At 42.2% G+C, this 18,897-nt stretch overlaps 1 protein-coding gene across 7 annotated transcripts in view; it reads right to left on the bottom strand.

Annotated features, from left to right (window-relative positions):
- Positions 1 to 4,714: 4,714 nt before the first annotated feature.
- The window catches only part of TCF7L2 (transcription factor 7 like 2), a 169,459-nt gene continuing 155,276 nt past the window's right edge, over positions 4,715 to 18,897 (bottom strand). For 2 of the 7 annotated variants that reach the window (XM_058029601.1, XM_058029602.1), the window contains exons 10-14: positions 18,310 to 18,417; positions 13,440 to 13,488; positions 12,849 to 12,899; positions 11,620 to 11,692; positions 4,715 to 6,053 (exon numbers count right to left, since the gene is read on the bottom strand). In XM_058029601.1, coding sequence (XP_057885584.1) covers positions 5,627 to 6,053; positions 11,620 to 11,692; positions 12,849 to 12,899; positions 13,440 to 13,488; positions 18,310 to 18,417 — 708 coding nt within the window. In that variant the 3' untranslated portion in view covers positions 4,715 to 5,626. The remainder of the gene's footprint in view (positions 6,054 to 11,619; positions 11,693 to 12,848; positions 12,900 to 13,439; positions 13,489 to 18,309; positions 18,418 to 18,897) is intronic. The other 5 variants (XM_058029605.1, XM_058029606.1, XM_058029599.1 and 2 more) reach the window with 3 other exon arrangements.

Here is an 18,897-nt window from a genome sequence, read left to right as displayed (position 1 = left end):
GAATCTGGAAACCCCACAGTACTGACTTTTCCAGAGCAACTCTGCTCTGTGAGCAGCAGCATTAGCAGGGCCTGGTGTCCTGCAGATGTGTCTCCTATCTCCCCATTGTCCTTTCCCTCCCCTTGCTTCCCCACTGCAGTCTTACATAACATTACATATTGCAGCTGCAGTATTTCCACTTTTCCCTATACCCTTAACTCGTTCCCTTGTTCCCTCCAACATCCCAATGCTGTCCATGTCTCCTACCTAATCTTCTCAGCCTGCCAGCTGGGCAGGGGAGAGCAGATGCTGGTCCAGAAGTAGACGTGTGATAATTGGCCATCTGGATGCTGCCAGAGAGAATGGATAACAGCTGAGCTCTCCCTGCCTTTTCTTCAGCAGTGGATCTGGAAAGGCTCTCTTCTCAGTGCCGGCAGAGATTTCCCTGGAACTCAGAGGGACTTTATCATCTCTGAGAGCTCGACTGCCGCTGTCAAATCTGGTTCAAAATGCCAGAGTATTCAAGAATTATCAGGAGAGGGTCAAGCAGATGGACAGAGAGCATGACTTCATGTTCTCCACTGCCTTAGACGTCCAGATTAATATCCCCCCACCCCAAATTTAAAAGCATTTCCAACCTCAGAGAAAGAGCCGCTCCTAGTATATGCATGAAAGTCATGAGTTAATATTTTTGATTGATCCCAGAAGAAAATCAGTCCAGGGGTTGGAAGAATACAGTTGTCAAAGGGTCCTTAAATGGGTTGGTGACATTATTGACAATGATGGGTGCTTGGAATTAAATCACTTGTAGCTGATCTGTCTCAAAAATCTCAAGATGTTTTCCAGGGACATCTTAAAATGAATGCCAAAGTAACTGTCTATACTTTTTTAATAACAGCAATTGCTACAATCTGAGAAAATTTGAATATTCATAGTTTTAAGGCTCCAAAAGCTTTAGATGTCCTGTCCAACAAAGATCACTTGAGATCAATCTCAGTCCTGTACTGAATTTACTTTTCAGTTGGAGCACCTCTCCCAAAACAGCGTCCAAACCCTTCATCCAGTCTTTGGTGGTAAAGTACTCCTATGTGTATGCCAGACATACCTGGGCAGTAGTGTCACACACATTATTGTTGTTAGTTATTATTAGTTTTGTAACTAAGAATAAGAATAAGAATAAGAATAAGAATAAGAATAAGAATAAGAATAAGAATAAGAATATTATTAACGTTCATTATTGTTGCAATGACCTATGCAACCATTTTACTGTAAATTCTCTTTACATCTTTTTTATAGTCTAATGAAATGAGCAGGACTCTAAAGATTACTCTTTTTTTTCCTGCCTGTCCATTTTTTTCTTTTAAGCAAAGCATAAAACCATGTGGCACTGCTTTGAGTCAGCAATTACTTAAACTTTTTAAAATTCCATACGTTAAGTGAAAAATGAGATTTACAAAACTAATGGAAAATAAATGTCTCCCGAACATGCAATACATTGACTTGCTTCCTTGCCTTAGTCCATAAAAACAGATGGAAGCAATAGCTTCAGTGAATTACCTACTGTATGCAGGGCCCTGTGCTGTCTCTAGGCAGCCCTGGATGAGAACACACCATTCCACTTTAGCACCACCCCACTCTTGTGGCTGCCCTCACGGGTGTGGATCTAGGGGTGATCAGCCTGTTTCTCACCCTATTTTACACCTACAGTGCACAGACAGTGCACCACGTTCCACCACGTTCCCACTGTACCTGGACTCCTGGACATATAATTAATGGAATTTTCTCCCAGGAGCCTTGACCCAGCTCAATTCCTCTCTAAGCAAGGGAAATTTGGAGGCAAATCTAAAGGCACAATCCCTCAAAGGGATGCAGCCAAGGCACAACCTGGAGGAAACACAAGCAGTTGCTTTCCCAGGGATATACAATTGTTTTCCACAGCAAATAAATTCCCAGTATGAGTTCTCCACCACTCACAAGCCCTGTTCAATGTATCCTTGGAACACAAGCCTCTCACCACACACACAGAAGGAAAACTAATCTGCACGGGAATGGTGTTTCAGGACTCTGCTTTCTGAAGTTTGCCTAATAAAGCAGAGAGCAAAGAACGCATTATTTTCCTGAATATATGAATCATACCTTGATGGTGTCTACTTTGAATCATGGCATTCAGAGATCTCCCTGGAGCACTATTCCTTACTTTAGAAGAGAGCAGCTATCCCCAGCAGAGATGCAGCACATGTGTCGGGCTGATGGATGGCCATGCTCTAGCAAGAGTCAAAACACTTAGGAAAAAGAAGTAAAAAACTCCCTAGAAACCTTAACTAGCCGGAGAATAATTTGAGCATTGCATTCAATTTACTGGCTACCAACAACAGCAACACTTGGCACCTTCCAAAAAGGTTTTGCAGCAATGTCCTTTTCCCCACTGCAGAGCCCTCTCCCACCCACGCTGCCCACGTGCCTGTTGTGGTTGATGAGGGAATGTGTTCCACTGAGGTCAAGGGCAGCATCATGTCAGACCACAACAAAAACATCATCAAGCCTTGGATCAAGAGAGATAAATGGAGCTTGATAAAAAATTCATCATGACTTAATCCTTCTACTAGGACTTAAGAAACAATATTCATGTATTTACATTACTAACGTGCTTGAACAAAGAAAAGGTTTGTCTTGTAAACCAGTAATTAAATATTAGCAATAAAAGTACTGTATATTGCTTACACATTATACTTCACTCAGCACCTCCCAGGCCCTCACAAAGGAAATTCCTTCTGTGCAGCCAATGGACACTTTTGCAGGTTTTATCAGCCCCCACAGGAAAGGACAGCACCATCCCAGTGATGGGCTTACCAGAACAGCCTGTTCCCAGGTCTCTGCAGAACACTCACCCTTTCTGCAGAGCCTGCCAAGACCAACCAAACAGAAATGCAGTACCTGAGCAATGCACCTGCACAATGGCATGGAACAAAACCTGCTTCAACACCTTTACACTTCATTCTCTTCAAGTGTAGGAATTACCATGGCTGACATTTTCCAAGATGACTGGCCCTATGGGGACATCCACTTGAGATAGAATCCTGGAAATTAGGAAGTTTAAATCACCACTTATTAAAAAAAAACCCAAACAAATCAACAACATAATAAGAATCTTGGAATACAAATTTACTTCCATCCTGTAACATCTGCAGATAGTGCTGTCAGATGGATGGTGGATTCTCAGAACCAAGAGCAGGCTGTGCTGCAAGGGCTCATTGCATTAAAAAAACCCTCAAATATATGCAAAGCTGGACTCAAATTTGTCCAGAAGACAAAACCCAAGGCCAGAAGAAAGACTTTACTAATTAAGGCTATCTGGGCTCTCCTGTGTGACCTTTATAGGGCACCAGCTCTATGTTGTGAGGTCACCAGGTTAAACAGAAATACATTAAAATTAATGGTATCACCAGCCCTGGTCTCCCATCCATCCACCAGTCAGGCTCACTTCACAGGCAAGGACATTCCCTTAGCTCACATGCTGTCTTCTGCCAAATGATATGCCATTTTCTTTAAATTAAAAGGCTCTTTAATCACTACTACTCATGCAAAAGAGCACTGAGCAGGGAGAGGGCCAGTGCAAATGCAAATCCATTGAGTTCTCAAGGAACCCAAAGGAAACGGGATTTCTCACAACTAGAGCTGGCTGCAACTTGCCACAATTTTCTCACTTTTTTTCCCGAGGAATTTTTCCAGTCGGACTGAAAATCTTTCCAGCCAGATAAAATGCAGTCAATGCATAAATGAGTTGACAAGTCATTCTCTGCACATACTAAGTTGCTTTTATTAATCCAGAACTGCATGCTACAGATACTGTACAGCATGAACATTTATTCATTACAAAAAATGGCTTCCAAACCATTAAAAATGAAAATCGGAATAAGAGCATAAAACGGAACAGTAACATCACAACTGTTAGGAAACATTCAAAGTATTCACAAAAAATGTTATAGTTAGCATCTTAATAAACCAGAGAAAAATCTGAGACAGTTTTACAATCGCTTCATGTCAACTACAATGGCACTGAATGAACAGATGAACAATTTTTCAGCTTTATACAGCGTTTTTTGCAACATCAACATGCCTAGGTTTTTTTTTTTGTTTTAAGTTTGCTACCTACCTGTATGTAGTAAGTGTACATAAAAGTGGCAGTCTGATTTTCCTTTTATGAATAATCTAATATACAGAATTTGGCCCTTAAGGGTTTATACCTCTTCATTTTAAATGCTTTCCGGACAATCTGCTACCAAACACGTCTGTTATAGGTGACATTAAAACTACATACATATCTACCTATGTAACATCACAGCAAAACATGATGAACAAAAAAATTACAGCATTAAAAAAAATAATAAAGTTGTCGGGAGAAAGTTAAAAGTCACTGAGAATTTTGGCACATAAAAATTTTGCACACAGCCTACAGTCCTAATGTCGCAGGGGATTCAGCTGCAGTTCTGAACGGGAGACACTTGGACCTTGCTATTTTTCAAACAGCATTGCTAAAAATTCCCTTGCTAAATTTTCAAGTCTTTTCGAGTGTAATGGCTTTTAAAGCAATTTCATTCTTTACACTATTGATCCTTGAAAAAATGCATCTGCGAATGTCCATTTGGTGGCAACCGTATTTCATATAGCAAAAAAAAAAAAAAAAAAAAAAAAAAAAAAAATCACAAAAACAAATCAAAAACAAAATCCCGGAAAAAATATATATATACACATTTATATATAAACTTAAAAACCTTGTACAAATGAGTTGTTATATATAAGATGCTTACACTAAAGGAAAAAAAACCCCTTTATACAATGTTTCAAGGAAAAAATAAAAGAAGAAAAAAACATTTAAAAAGGGACAACATACAGATACAACAAGCAATTTCTAAAGCAATAAATACTACTGGTCCAATAGCGTTGTGATACTTTTAATTGTTGAGTAGCGTCCCCTCCCCCAAAAAGAACAACACCATGGAACAAGGTATATTAACACATTTTTTAACCCTTTGTTTCTGTACATTTAAACAATAACAAGTAACATCACAATAAAGGTTGTTTCACACAAGGAAGAAAAAAAAAAGAAGTAGTAGCGGCACCGCATTCGTTGTGCCCTTAAAGGTTTAAAAACCAGATGTAAAATGATTGGTTCGCAAGCTCGTATTTAATACAAATAATAAAGAACCAATGCCTCTGGCAAGGGCTGCTTCAAAATTGCTTCTTTTTTTTTTTTAATTTTTAAAATCAGTCTTTAAAACTAAGCTATTGGAACTACATAACAATTATGTATATATATATATTTTTTAAACGCTACAAAGACTTTAAACAGCTGTTGATAAAAATTTTGGCAGAATCATGAGGCTTTTCTCATCTACATATTTAAAAAGGAGAAATTGAAATAAGAATGGGTCAAATATTGACCAATGAACTCGATAAAACATCAACTAATGTAGCCACATGGCACAAATTAAAAACGAAACCGAGAAACGACGACAAACAGCGGACGACAACAAGGAGAAGAAAAAAAAATAAAGAAAAGGAAAAAAAAAAAACCAAACCAAAACCCCAAATACCAACAGAATTCAATCCCCCCGAAAGGAAACCGAAAGGGCTAACGAGGCTAAAGCTATTCTAAGGACTTCGTTACAAGGGAGAGCGGCTGGGGCTGTGTCCCCGGCAGCGAGCTGTGGGAATGCAAGGAGGACGTCGAGGGCTGTGCGAGGGATGCGGCGGCCGGCGGGAGGGCGGCCGGCGGGTGGTCCAGGGCCCCGTTGGGGCAGCTGGCGGCGGGCAGGGCGCCGGGCTTGCTCGCGGCGCTCTCAGCGAGCACGAGCGAGGATGGCGGCGGCATCATCACCAGGTGTGCCAGCGGGTCGGGCTTCAATGACAGCGAGAGGGGTTGCGTTTGTTCAGTCTGTGGTTTCGAGTCTCTGGAGGGGGAGGCGAGCATGGCGGGGGAGGACGGAGGAGAGTCTAGTAAGCTTCCATCTGAAGAGGGTGGGCTGACGCAGCTGCCTTCACCTTGTATGTAGCGAACGCACTTTTTTTTTCTCCTAGAAACAGGGAGAGAGTTATCCATGAATAAAGGGCAGAGACGCTGATGGAGACAGTCAGCTACAGCAAAGAGCCATCAGTCAGCTACTCTGGGCTCTGCATGGGTGGCATCCTGGCCCCACGTGCCATCCTGGGGGTCTGGCAGGGTGTCCTCAGCACCAAACCCGCTTGGGAATCTCCCCTCGGCTAACAGATTTGGAAAGGATTCACCAATTAATTGTCTCTTCATCCCTCTCCTCTTCAGGCCGCCTCCTTTCCTTAGTTTCATAATCAGAAAACCAGATAAATGGGTTTTGGAGCCCACTGTTCTAATCTACAAACTTTCCTACATGGGAAAAAAAATATTAAAAAGTAGTTTAATCCTCCTAAAATAAAAACCCTGGATAGCTGATGGTATCTCAAGATGTCCCATAACACTGTCCAACTCAATGGGGCTACAGCTACACCTGCATCGCCTGTGGTGTCATACGGTGCCCTGCCCTTGGGAGGCAAGATCAGCTGCAAACTACTGCTCATTGCTTTCTCCTCTGTTAAGAACCACACCAAATCCAGAAATGTCAGTCAGACAGAAGGGATATATAACAGAGAGAACGAGAGAGAGGGGAAATAAAAACAAAACGAACAAACAAAGCAAACAGAAGAAAAAAACAGGAAAAGAACAGGAAAAACAGAGTATGATCCAAAATAACAAGAATAACTGGTTGTATGGCCTGCAGGTTGTGGCTTTAAATCGACTCAGTTTTACTTTTTGTTTTAGGGGAGAGTGGTAGATTTGGGAAGCTGCTTGTCTGCGTTTTGGGGGTTTTCCTCTGAGAGGCCATCCATGTAACTCCAGGGTGGGATCCAATTTCAGTAGGTGAAGAGCACGACGACAGGTAGAAAGGTGAGAAGCAACATGGATCTTAATTTCACACCAGGGCATGTGAGAGTCTCACAAGAGCTGCTCATCTTCAAATAAGTAAGTGACCCGACAGAGATCTTTTCTCCTCCCTCTGTCCACTGGATAATGTAAAGGAGCAATGAAAACAGATGACAGTTTCACACCATCTCTCTTGCCAAGTATGTGCAGGACAATTCTAGCAGTAGGACAGAAGTAATGAGGCAAACAACCACAGCATCTGGCAGAATGATGCCCAGGGGCCACCTTGACCCTAAGCCTGCTGGCTCTTCAGCCCCCTGATCCACAATCACACTTCCCAAGGGAGGTGCTGAAGTGCTGTCACAGCCCAAGGCATAGGACAAAGCCTGTCTAGAGCAGCTCTGCCATGAGAACTTTGGAAGCTCAGCTAAGCTGCACAAAGCCACCAACGTGAAGGAGGAGGTTGCTCTCCCTCTCCAGTTGATACCCAGTTGATCACCCCAGCTCTGCAACTCCATCAGAGGGAGTGCCTGAGCATGGCACAGCAGCTGAGTGTCACCAGGGGACATTCCCCCCTCCAGGAGGTGCCCCAGTTCCGCTGCTGGTCACCAGTGTTCTCCCCTAGGTATGACATTAAACCAAGCTCCACCCTTGAGGCAATGAGATGCTTCTCATTTGCAAAGGAGACCACACTACCTTGATCCTGGAGTTAAAACTATCATCTCCCATAGCCAGGAAGGGAACAACAAACCCAGTACCCCATCTTTCACCAGCTTCAGTGAGGGACCAGTGCTGTGACATCCCTCAGATTCTGCTCCATGTGCCACATGGCAAGGTAAGGGGTTAGGGCTATTAGAGTTTTAACCACGTTAGCCTGCAGATCAATACATGCTAAAAACTAAAGACAACCATGCATCTTAAATGTTAAAAAGAAAGAAAGAAAGATAGAAGACAGCAAGTGAAGGCTGTAAACCATGCTTTATTAGAGCAACGTTAAAAGACAGGAAAAAAATTAATTTGGTGGGCTCAAAACAGACCTTGTTAATTCTTCTACCATCAACAAACAATACTGGAGATATCTGGCTCTTGGCTAAAGACAGTTCTGCTCTGCTCTCCCCTCTCCTCTCTCACTGCTTCCTACTTTAGCTATGCAGCACTACCAGGGGCACAGTTCCTGTCTGGACCTTCTGTACAGCTCCAGTGGCAAAGCAGGACAGTTAAGCTCCACAAAGCTCACCAATCCTCCTTGTGTAAGGAAAGATGAGCTCTTACAATCTGGAGACTGCAGGACTCCCTTTCCATCCCCAAATTAAAATTACTTGCAAGCAGAGACCCAAGCTCTGCCTGCCTCATTGATGGGGGTCCAAAAGTCCTTTAACTGGACTGCTCTGAACCTACAGGGCAGTAACTTATTGAACTGGAGGCAGTTTGAATCTAGTATGCCAGCATTTCAGATTTCTTTTTAATATTATTTATGTTCTGTGGCCTGAAAGAAAGAGCTCCCATGGCAAAGCAGCTTTAAACCAGGTTTACCTGACTTTCTGACACTGCAGAGCTAACAACCTTTAAAAAAAAAAACATTGCTCTGCTACCTGAGGTAATTTTCTTTTGACTAGGATTAAGGGAGCATATTACTTCTTTTGCCAAACTCTTTAATAGTGTGGCCACTCAGTAGTCTGAAAATAATATTTACTTAAATCATGATGGCTCAAGGGAGGAGATATTTCTGCAATCTGTGCCAATCACACCATGGTTACCTGTGCTCATGTACTTCTCAGGGTTAAGTGGGACAAAAGGTCCAGAGGGCAAACCCCCAAACCACGCAAGCCTGATTTTAGCAGACATGAAGACCACCAGGCAGCTCTGGTGAGGGGGAATAAGCAAAAATCTAAGGAACTACTTGTGCCTTAATTTTGCTCTCCAAAAGTTTGGAACAAAAATACTACATATTGCCCCCTCAGAAGCACTAATGCGGATTATTCACTGGTGCACTGCTCTGAAAGTGTTAACTTGCTACATCAGTAGAGCAAACACAACAGACCTGAAACCACTTTTGCTGCTTTTGAAACTAGCCCTGGAATAACACCAGGAAACCTGTAATGCTGCAATTGCCATGAGTGAAAGCCACAGAAGAGTGCAAGGGTTTATTCAGTTGCTGCGGGCAAAGATGTCTCAGTTTTCACCACAGTAGCAAACTGCACATCTTTAGCACCTACCTAAGGTGTACTACAGAATGCTACCATGCTAGCAAATGCAATGTTATAATGGTTAGGACCAGAACTAGGAGAGAAATGCTCCAACACCTAGTGGTAAAATGCCTCCATGCATGAAAAAAACAAAACAAAACAAGAAACCAAACCAAAACAAAAAGAAGCAGCTGACTCTGAATCAGTAATCCAGAACTATCAGCTATACCACTGAAGTTGTCCCTGATGCACTGAAAAGACTTCTGACCAAAATCTGGTATAAGTTAAGAGAGGGTTTATGCTTCACATGTAACCTAAGCACTGTACAGACCAAATAAAAAGTTTCCTTGCTGATAAAATGTAGTTTTAAAAGTATGTTGCTTACTTAAGCAGCCAGGAAAAGATAAAGCAACACAAACATGATGTGCCCCCAGTTCTGGTACTTGGCATGCAGAGCCTGACATGCTTCACATACTCTATCTCTAGACTACACAAATATCTGCTGATAGTGTGCAGCAAAGTAACCACAGAACAGAGCCTAACTAAACACAGCACTGCAGTCCTTGGCTAGCATGAAACTCCTGACACAGTGAAGTAGCTACACAGCTCTTCTGGACTAAAACCTTCTCCCTCCAAGCACTACAGAACTGCTGCTTTCCCAGCTTGTTTAACACATGTCCTGGTACTGATATCTAACCCCCAGCACCCCATAATACCATGCCTCAAATGGGAGAACACAGAACCTGCAGGAGGCATTTCTGGTGCCTCCTCTGGTACACTGACACAAACCACCACCCTCAGTCCTGGACACTAACCACAGACAAGACTGCGTGCATACACAAAATACGATGGACATCTGAGCTACATTCTAAATGAGATGGAGCACATGGGACTGGCATGAGTAAGAGGGGAAAATGTGGGAGAGGAATCACTACACACAGAGTGTGGTTTGGGTTGAAATACCTACCATCATAATATTCCAAATTCAAAGACTGCTTGTATCAGAATAAAGAAACAACAAATTTAACCAAATGCGATCATTTAAGGAAAAAGGAATGAGAAAAGAACTACTCGGTATCCCTCCACCAAGAAAGAAGTACGTACTGAGTTACACATGGAATTAAACTCCAGTAGAACATGGGCTGCCGGAATTTGGGCTCTCTGATGTCTTTCAACTCCTTTTAATGCTGGAAACTGTGCTACTAAAGTTGTAATTAGTTTTGTCTAGAGCTCAGACGTTTACAGCTCACTTGTTGGGATAAAATTTAAGAAAAAATATATTTTTGGGATTAGGAAAAAAGATTTCAGATAATTTAAAAAATTATATCTACATAAACCTTACAGAGGCATAGTAGCCAACAGGTAGCTGTTTTAATTTTTCAGATAATACCAAAAGAATGAATACAATATAAGCTGTAAACACTGGCTTTTACATCTCGAATAACAAAAAAACCACTAGTACTGCAGATCCCAGAACCTTTTTTAAAAAGCCTCTGCAGGTAGGGGGCATAGACCCAAATGAAAGATAAAATATAAATGTCCAGCTAAACATTAATTTCGCTGACAATCTGGAAAAAATGACAAAAAAATCGCCAAAAAAAAGCCAGGTTTAAGGACTTTGAGTTTTCTTGTTCCCAGTTCTACCACCAGGGAGAGGTTATTGGTAAAGAAAGAGAGAAAATGGCATTAAATTAGCAAGAAATTCCAAAGATCAAAGATTATTAGCAATTGATGCTGTGGGAGAGAGAAAGGTGGGGAGTGGGGAAAAAAGATTAAAAAAATAAAATCACACAAATGCACTAAGAGGACAGATTGCTTTTATTTCCCCAAAGGCCTAATGGGTAGTTTTATACCTGCATGGTTTGCACCATAAACTCTGTCGGTCAAGCCCGAACAATGCCCGACACTTCTTTGGAGTATTTGCATCTGTTAGCATAAGGTAAACACAAAAAATACAACACAATGGTGGATAGAGCTCATTTGGTCTGCGTCATCTCAGCTACAGCTACGTTCAGCTTGCAATCACCTCCGCTTTATTTGGTAATCTCCCCTCGTACCAAGGGCAGGAAGGAAAATAGGACTTTCACAATGAGCCAAAGGAAAACCAAAAAAAAAAATCTCCGACACAGCCACGAGCCTGTGTGGGTACCGCACTCGGTGCCGCGTTATCAAGGGCTTTGGGAGCCACTGTCCTTGGGTGGAGGCTTGGAAGGCAGGAGCGTGGTTGGGCCACGGGTCAGATGGGCTTAAGGTTGATGCTGTTTTACAGTGGGTTTTTGGCTAGCAGCAGCAAAGAGGAAGGCAAAAAAAAAAAAAAAAACCAACCAACCAACAAAGGAAAAAAAAAAAAAAAGCAAAACCCTTTCGGAGAGATGATTACTGATGGCAGTGTCCCACTCCCTTGTGTCTTCTAGATCACAACACAGAGCTACAAAGCAACAAGGCAGGAAAAAAAAGGGGAAAGTACCAAATAAACCAGCTGCAAATCAGCCATAGCGAGTCTGGGAAAACTATACACACCTGCAGGGGCCGCACCAGTTATTCTGTTGATCAAGGCCAAAGCGCGCTCGGCATTTCTTAGGAGCGCTCAGGTCTGAATGAGTTCAAGAAAAGCGAGCAGAAAAGGGAGAGAGGAAAAAAAGAAAAGGGGAGAGGGGGGAGTGAGAGAGAGAGGAAGAGAGAAAAGGGGAGAAAAAAGAGAAAGGTAAAAATAAGGAAAAAATAAAAATAAAAAAGGGAATAAAAATCAATGTCCTTGTTATTAATTGCAAATATTGACTTTTGATTTAAAAGTTTAAAAAAGTGATAATTACATTTTTATTCAACTCTTGAGATTAGCTGTTGCAATTAAAGCTGCAGTATCCCTTTATAAAGGACTGTTTCTTTCCCTTTTAAGAGAGCAGGTAGAGGAAAGTCTTTGTGGTTGGTCTAGCAGGATGTTTCAGGCAAGATTGATTTGGGCTGGGGTTTCTTTTTTGTTTGTTTTTTGTTTTTTTTTAAGAGGGGGGAAAAAGGAAGAAAAGAAGCTGAGTATGGAAGTTAGATCCTGAACATGCTTTTTTCTTCAACTCAGATACAAAATAAGAGAAAAAAAAAAAAAAGAAAGGAAAAAAAAGAAATTATATCTCCTGGGATAATGCAGCTTTTGGAATAACATTCAATTTACTTGTTTTCATTAATTTGTATTTAAAAGAATGGATAAGAATAAGCAGACTGCGGAATGAGTATGTTAGTATCAGCCAGAAAATAAAATGTAAAGCATGGCAAGGTGCTGAGTTAGTGCAGCTAGTGAATTGCAATGAACAGGCTTGAGCAGAAAGGAAAAAAAAAGATACAAAACTAAAATAATAATAAAAAATGCGTATGCATGCTAATGTGAGAAGACTTAGTGGGAGCCATGAAAAATGCCATTAGATTAAGGAGGTTCATTACTGACTTGCTTCCATTCTTTATCAGTCTCTTTAAAGAAATACTGCATATTCAATTTGCACAGTTAGTACAACTCTTGCGTTATTTTTACTGTATTACTGTTTTAATAGCAATTGTTACAAAAACAAAAAACAAAATTAAAAAATACTATCAAACATAATAGATATAAAGATATATAGATAATAAATACTATCAAAACGTGTGGATGGTATTTTTTTCTTAATGTCATAAGTGTTTAATGTTAAAATCTATAATGGCAGGAAAAAAAATTAAAAAGCAGTTTATAAACTATTTTAAATGACTCAAAATGACGTTAGCACCTGTAATCGGAGGAAGTGAAAGGCAAGGATTTAGGAAACATTCGCTGTGTTCTGAAAAAAAAGAACAAATTATACAAAGGCTTCAAAAAAACTAAGTTAGGGCTTCTTCAAGATCGACTATGAGATTGCCTATGCAGTATTTCTAATTTCCTATATAGAACGGCAAACCTCCTTAATTTAAGATGGGTGCGATTTACCACTGTAAGGCATGCATCAGGACATCCAGGGACAGCCCAAATTAACAGCGCACGCACACGGACACGCACACACGCGGGAAGCGCACGGCTGATAAACCACGGCACAGGCATTCCAGCTACGGCTCTGCGCTACGGCCTCGGCAGCCACGCGGACAAACCCGGCCGTGCCGCGCGAGGAGGAGGAGGCTCTGACATGCAATGGCTGGGTTACTAGGTTTAGAAGGGCGGTAACGCGGGAATTATTGGAGTGCATTTTAAAAAAAAAGCTGTCTAGCATAGGGACTGGCTCCCCTGAGGCCAGGAGACCTGTGCCCACCTCCCCCGTACCTACAAGGGTCACACCAGGACTGCCACACTTCCACTAAGCAAGAGGTTTAGACTTGTCCTTACTTACCATTGGTCTCTCCTGGCTGCTTATCCCTTTTCCTCTTCTTCTTCTTTCCCTGCAGAAAACATACACAAAGGAGAAGGATTAGAATTAAGCCCCAAAGAAGTGTCCTTGCAAGAGGGCACGGAGTAATGAGGCTGCAGCTGGAGCAGGAAGCTCCCAAGGGGGAGCACTGAAGTGTGACACTGGCTCACCCCCTGCAGAGGGAACTTTGGGGGGTCCCAAGGAGATACTGCACCCCAGGATTGACTCTGTCTGCCCACCCAGTGACTTTTCAGACAGCCTCACTGCTGCCCACCCAGTGACTTTTCAGACAGCCTCACTGCTGCCCACCCAGTGCAAACAGCCACCAAGGCCATGGGCAGCTGAGGTGAGGGCAGAAGGGTTTGCAAGATGCTGCTTTTGAGCTAAGATCATCATGAAGCCAAAAACATCTCACATGTGTACGCTCCTGCATGCAGAAGTTTCAGAAATCATTTGTGGTCATGTATTGGTGGGACAGGGAGGGGAAGGAGAGGGAGAATAGAGAGGGGAGAGTGAGGTCAGACTGAGCTCCTGGATTTCCTCAGCACTAAACCCCAAGCATTCAAGCAGACAAGGAAGTCCACAGTAATGACTGGATCCTAACCTGCAGTTATAAAGTTCCACTGACAACCTAGAAAGCAATGCCAGGACAAGAAAAAAAAATCCAGACATAGCCAAGACCCTTCCCACATTTTCTTCTATCACAAGGAAACAACCAGTAATATTTTGCTAAACTCTATCCCTTTCCCAAATGCTGCACCACAAGATTATGAAATTTGTTGCAGTTTTTGACTGGAGGGGGAAAAGCCTGTTCTGTTTCTCTCCAAAAGTGTGGGAGAGGACAACTGGGAGCCCAGCTTCTGTGGAAAAACAGTAATTGCTTTCCAATAGAAAAAATATGAAGTAATAAGCACAGATCAAAACAGAAAAGCTATTTTTCCAAGAAAACTCCTCTAACAATGAGGTACAGGGTTTGCAGACTAGTACAACAAGGCCAGTGTAGGCTACAGAGTAATTTCATTTTCACAGCTCTCCAAATGCTAAAAGCAACAGCTTTTAGGCCAGCAATGTCAGCTGTGAACAGCACAAGAATTCCTGGCTTTGAAGACATGGTAGCAAGTGCTGAGACTTCAGAGCAGCAGTCCCTTGTGGTCAAGGGGCAACAAACATATCTTGGAAGGAGGAATCTCACAGAACTTTTGAAAGGTTGGATGTATCTGGGAAACCCAAGAAGTTCTCCCACACAGTGGGCATCTATCTCAGTAGATGGATTCCAGATACACGGTTAAGATGGACTTCAGTGTGGCACATGCACACTTGGGATGCTCCCTATGATAGATTTCCTGGAATGTATTAGTAAAAAATTCCTCCAACGTGAATGTAGGAAACTGATCTGTCATTGTCCTGTTTTTCCTCCACAAAGCTGGCCTTGAGGCACAGGGTTTCTGCACTCATTCCCCGTGCTTGCTCAGGGTTGTAAACTGCCATCCTGTTGTCCAGGCTGTTCCAGGTTTATGAGATTTTTCTGGAGATGGAAATAGCAGTGTGAACTGTCCACCTCAAAGGAACTTTAAACAGCAGGCACATAATCCTGCAGCCTCATTGCTGATGACAAATAATCTCTGACACCTCTGAGGTAATTTTTGGAATATGGAAGTTGTCAGTTGCTAGAGCAGCCATAAGTCTAACGTGACAGGCAGATAAGGCAGACCAGCATTGCTTCTAAAGCTCCCTGAGAACAGAATAGGGAAAAGCATGGTATCTTGAAATCCATGTATCACATAAAGATGCAAGAGGCTCAGACTCTTCTCCATCTATATTGATCTAGATTGACAGTAACTCTGCAAAAATCACTGAATTTTTTCCAGTTTTCAACAGTGTAACCAAAACCAGACAACTGCCTCAAGATCATAAGCCTGACTTTTATTTAAGCTCAAGGAGGCCACTGGCATAATTAACAGACTGCATCTGTGGCAAATTTGCTTAATTTTTGCAGTACATTTGGGAATTCAAGGGCTATTTCAGTTTGAGACCTTATAACTTCTTCACTCGAGGGCCAGCCAGAACAAAGGTCAGGAGTCACCTGCCTTTCACAAGCTCTTCAAGCCAGGTACTGTACATTAAAGTACTGTAATGCCATGAGGGAGCAATCTGTTAAAAACAGCTGATCTACAGGAATGTCAGCCAGGGACCAGGAATTTCTCGTTCTTTTTCAACACAAACTTTTAAAACTCTTCCTTCCTAACAAAGAATGGACACATGTCACATCAACTTCTTTACACCCTTTTCAAAGCATCAGGGAGAAGAATAATCTGGTTTGTTTGTTTAATTTCTGGGCTACAAGAGGACATTAGACTATGTAGCTAAATTAATACATGGATTTAAGGAAATAACTGTGGCAGCAGTTTTTCAAGTGCTCTGCAGAAGGCCCCATTTTTTCTTTGTCTAAGATTATTCTCTTAAGACTTCAGCAGATTGTAACATTTTCTGTTGTCATACTATACAAGTTTTTATGCTGCGAGTAAATATGGATTAAATACCTGCTAACAATTTTGGTAGCTCCCTCTCCAGAGCCAAGCTAAGATGGGTTTTGATAGATCTGCAGAGTTCGTGGGTACTAATTTTCTAGACAAGTAGTGGGTGAGGTGACTGGACCCTTACATACTTCTGAGTCCAGCACTCAGCACTGCTAAACATCTCACATCAGATCTCAGGAAGAGCCAACGTGCCTTGTGACACCAACAAGGCATGAGGCTGAAAGCTGCATTTCCTGAATGCACTGCTCCTGTCTCTGAAGACTTGGGCTATAGCTGGCCTTATCCCTGAGCCTGATGTGAGGTGCTTAACAATTTAACCACTTCAAGCAGCCCAATGTCGCTCCCCTGCCAGATGTGTGAAAGGCTCGAGACCCTACAAACGGCTGAGGGAGGAGGGGCACTCAGGAGAGCTGTGAATGGACCAGGAGAGGAGACATAAATAAATCCTGCGGATGATGCAAAGGTACCACGCTCTCCTCAGGCAGGAAGGTTCCCCCTGAAGGTCACCTGGGGGTACAGCATCAAGCCGCTGGGAAAGCACCGGCTTTCTCATCCTGTCCTTTTTAGCTTGAGAAGAAAGGGTTTCTCAGTGTTCACACAGTGAGGACAAAAGTAAAAGGTCCTAAACACTGAGGCTTTGTACATGCCCATCTGTCGGTGGCACAGGCACTGTGCAGAATGAACATTCCCGAAACCTCAGTCGAGCCCAGACTCCCTTTTGAACACCCAAGACGATGATACTGCACAGTGCTGAGCAACTACCTCGAGCCTATGGTCTGACAGCCTCAGGCCAGACTGTGCTGAAAAGGGATGGAAAATGGGCTAAGCAGGAGCTGTGCCTCATCAGGCTTAAAAAGGTCTCCTCTGAGGAGCACGGGATCAAGAATATTCTGAACTGGAAGGACAATTGAGCATGCACAGGTATACCTGTAATGACCAAGGAGGAAGAGCTGAGGCCGGTGGAAGGAAAAGATGATCAAGAAAACAGCAGGATTTGAAAAATTGTTCCTAAGTACATATTGCTAAATAAGTGAGCATGTGTATTCTCCACCACTGAAATGGCAGAAGAGTGTAAAGAGCTGCTGCTGCTTGTCCTGGCTTCACTGCAGACTCTGAACAGGCTTCCTCCCACCCATACATTTAAAAATGCAGATTCACAGAGGCAAGTATTGTCATATACAGCAAAACAGAATATTTCTGGTAAAACAGGCAGTGATTTTGATGAGGATGGAAAAGACAGACTTCAGCAAAACTGTAAGGTGTAACTCTATTCAAAACTGGCATCAATCTTAGAGCTGTTGGTCCCCAAACCTGCAGGGAAGTGTGACTAGAAGGCAGAGAACAGGGTTTATTACAGAGTTACAGACCTTGAGAGTTTTAGGTGTTTTTTATTTAACTTTAAAAAAAAAATCAAGATGCTGCTATAATCCTATTAAAAAGGGTTTAGAGCTCTCACCAATCCACAAATCTGTCAAGAATTTATGGGCTTAGGCTTGCAAACACTTATTACCATCTGCACCGCTTACCCTTCATGGAAGGAGCTATTTAGTATAAGGGTTATAAAGCTGCCCTTATGCTTTTTAACAGACAAAAAATAGTAGCTAGCACTTTTAGCTCAAAAACAGGCTTTCTGAAAAGTAGGGGGAGGAATCAATTTTAAAACAATCCATGAGTTGATAATGAATTCCAATATATTTTTTAAAAAATTAGGAGGGTGGGGGGGGGAAAGAAAGGTAATATGGGTATGAAAAAGAAAACATAAACAAAATACACAACTATGGAGTGTGGAATAATTAATTTAACCCCACTTGAGAGTAAGACTTTCAGAAATATAATGCTTTTGGTTTTGCCAGTCCTTCTCTGAAGCTAGGATAAGTCATTCTTCCACTTTCCACTACACTCTCACACACATAAGCACAAGACACTAATTATTTATCTCTTTTGGTGGAAAGGAGAGGAGCATACAAGGGGCATTTTAAATTTCGTTTTAAAAAATGAAATTCAAAATGACCAGCAAACCAAACAGCATTTCCAGATGCTGGTAAAAGTGAAAGGAAGACTTTTTTCACAGAGCTCTACTGTTATCCTCAAATTCTAACCCCACACTAGTCCCAGCCAGGAAGCCTCTTCCAAGTGGGAATTACCCCCCAGCAGTTTCAGTATCACCAAGGGAAGCGCCTGTTGTCGTTACCACATTGGGGTCCTGAGACTTTCCATGCAGTGCTTGTGTGCAATGCATGGTCATAGCTCAGCAGGTCACACAGACATTTCTACAAGCTCTACTACTCAAAGTTTCCACCCACATAGGAACCTACATAGTTATCCCGTGCAGACCAGCCCGGGTACAGCTGCATGTGAAGCTGTCGCTCCTTCCTTGCTAGTTCATAGTATTTCGCTTGCTCTTCTCTGGATAATGCGTGCCACTGGGGTGGAGAAAAGACAAAAAGACAAAATAAAAAGCACTAGTGGTTGGGGGTTTTTTTAAGCATATTAACAGCAAAGTGTGTTATTTATACATATAGATACAGTTAGAATTGATTTTCATAAAAAAGAGATAAAAACAGATGATCTGGCATGCTGACATTCGTATTTTATTTACAGCTCTAGATTATAACTGCAGTTAAATCAACTGAACCACAACTAATCATTTACATGCACTCAACCCCTTTGTCTCCTGTTGAGAGAGGAGAATTAAGAAATCTAAACAAAAACAAGACAGCAGGGAAGACGGTCCAGAAGCTGAACTACTTGTCCTGAGCCAGAACTCAGTTCCAGCTTTGGAGGTGTCTCCCCCACTGGCACTTCCTCTCCTCTTCTAGCTCTCACAGGTGCTGATACTGGTGCTGTACTCAAAGGTTTTTCATTTCCCATTTACTTTTCTGCCTATCTTAGGCCAAAATAAA

Source organism: Melospiza georgiana, chromosome 8, assembly GCF_028018845.1.
Source record: "Melospiza georgiana isolate bMelGeo1 chromosome 8, bMelGeo1.pri, whole genome shotgun sequence".
NCBI classification, from domain to species: Eukaryota; Metazoa; Chordata; class Aves; order Passeriformes; family Passerellidae; genus Melospiza; species Melospiza georgiana.
This window is presented reverse-complemented; position numbering and strand designations above follow the sequence as displayed.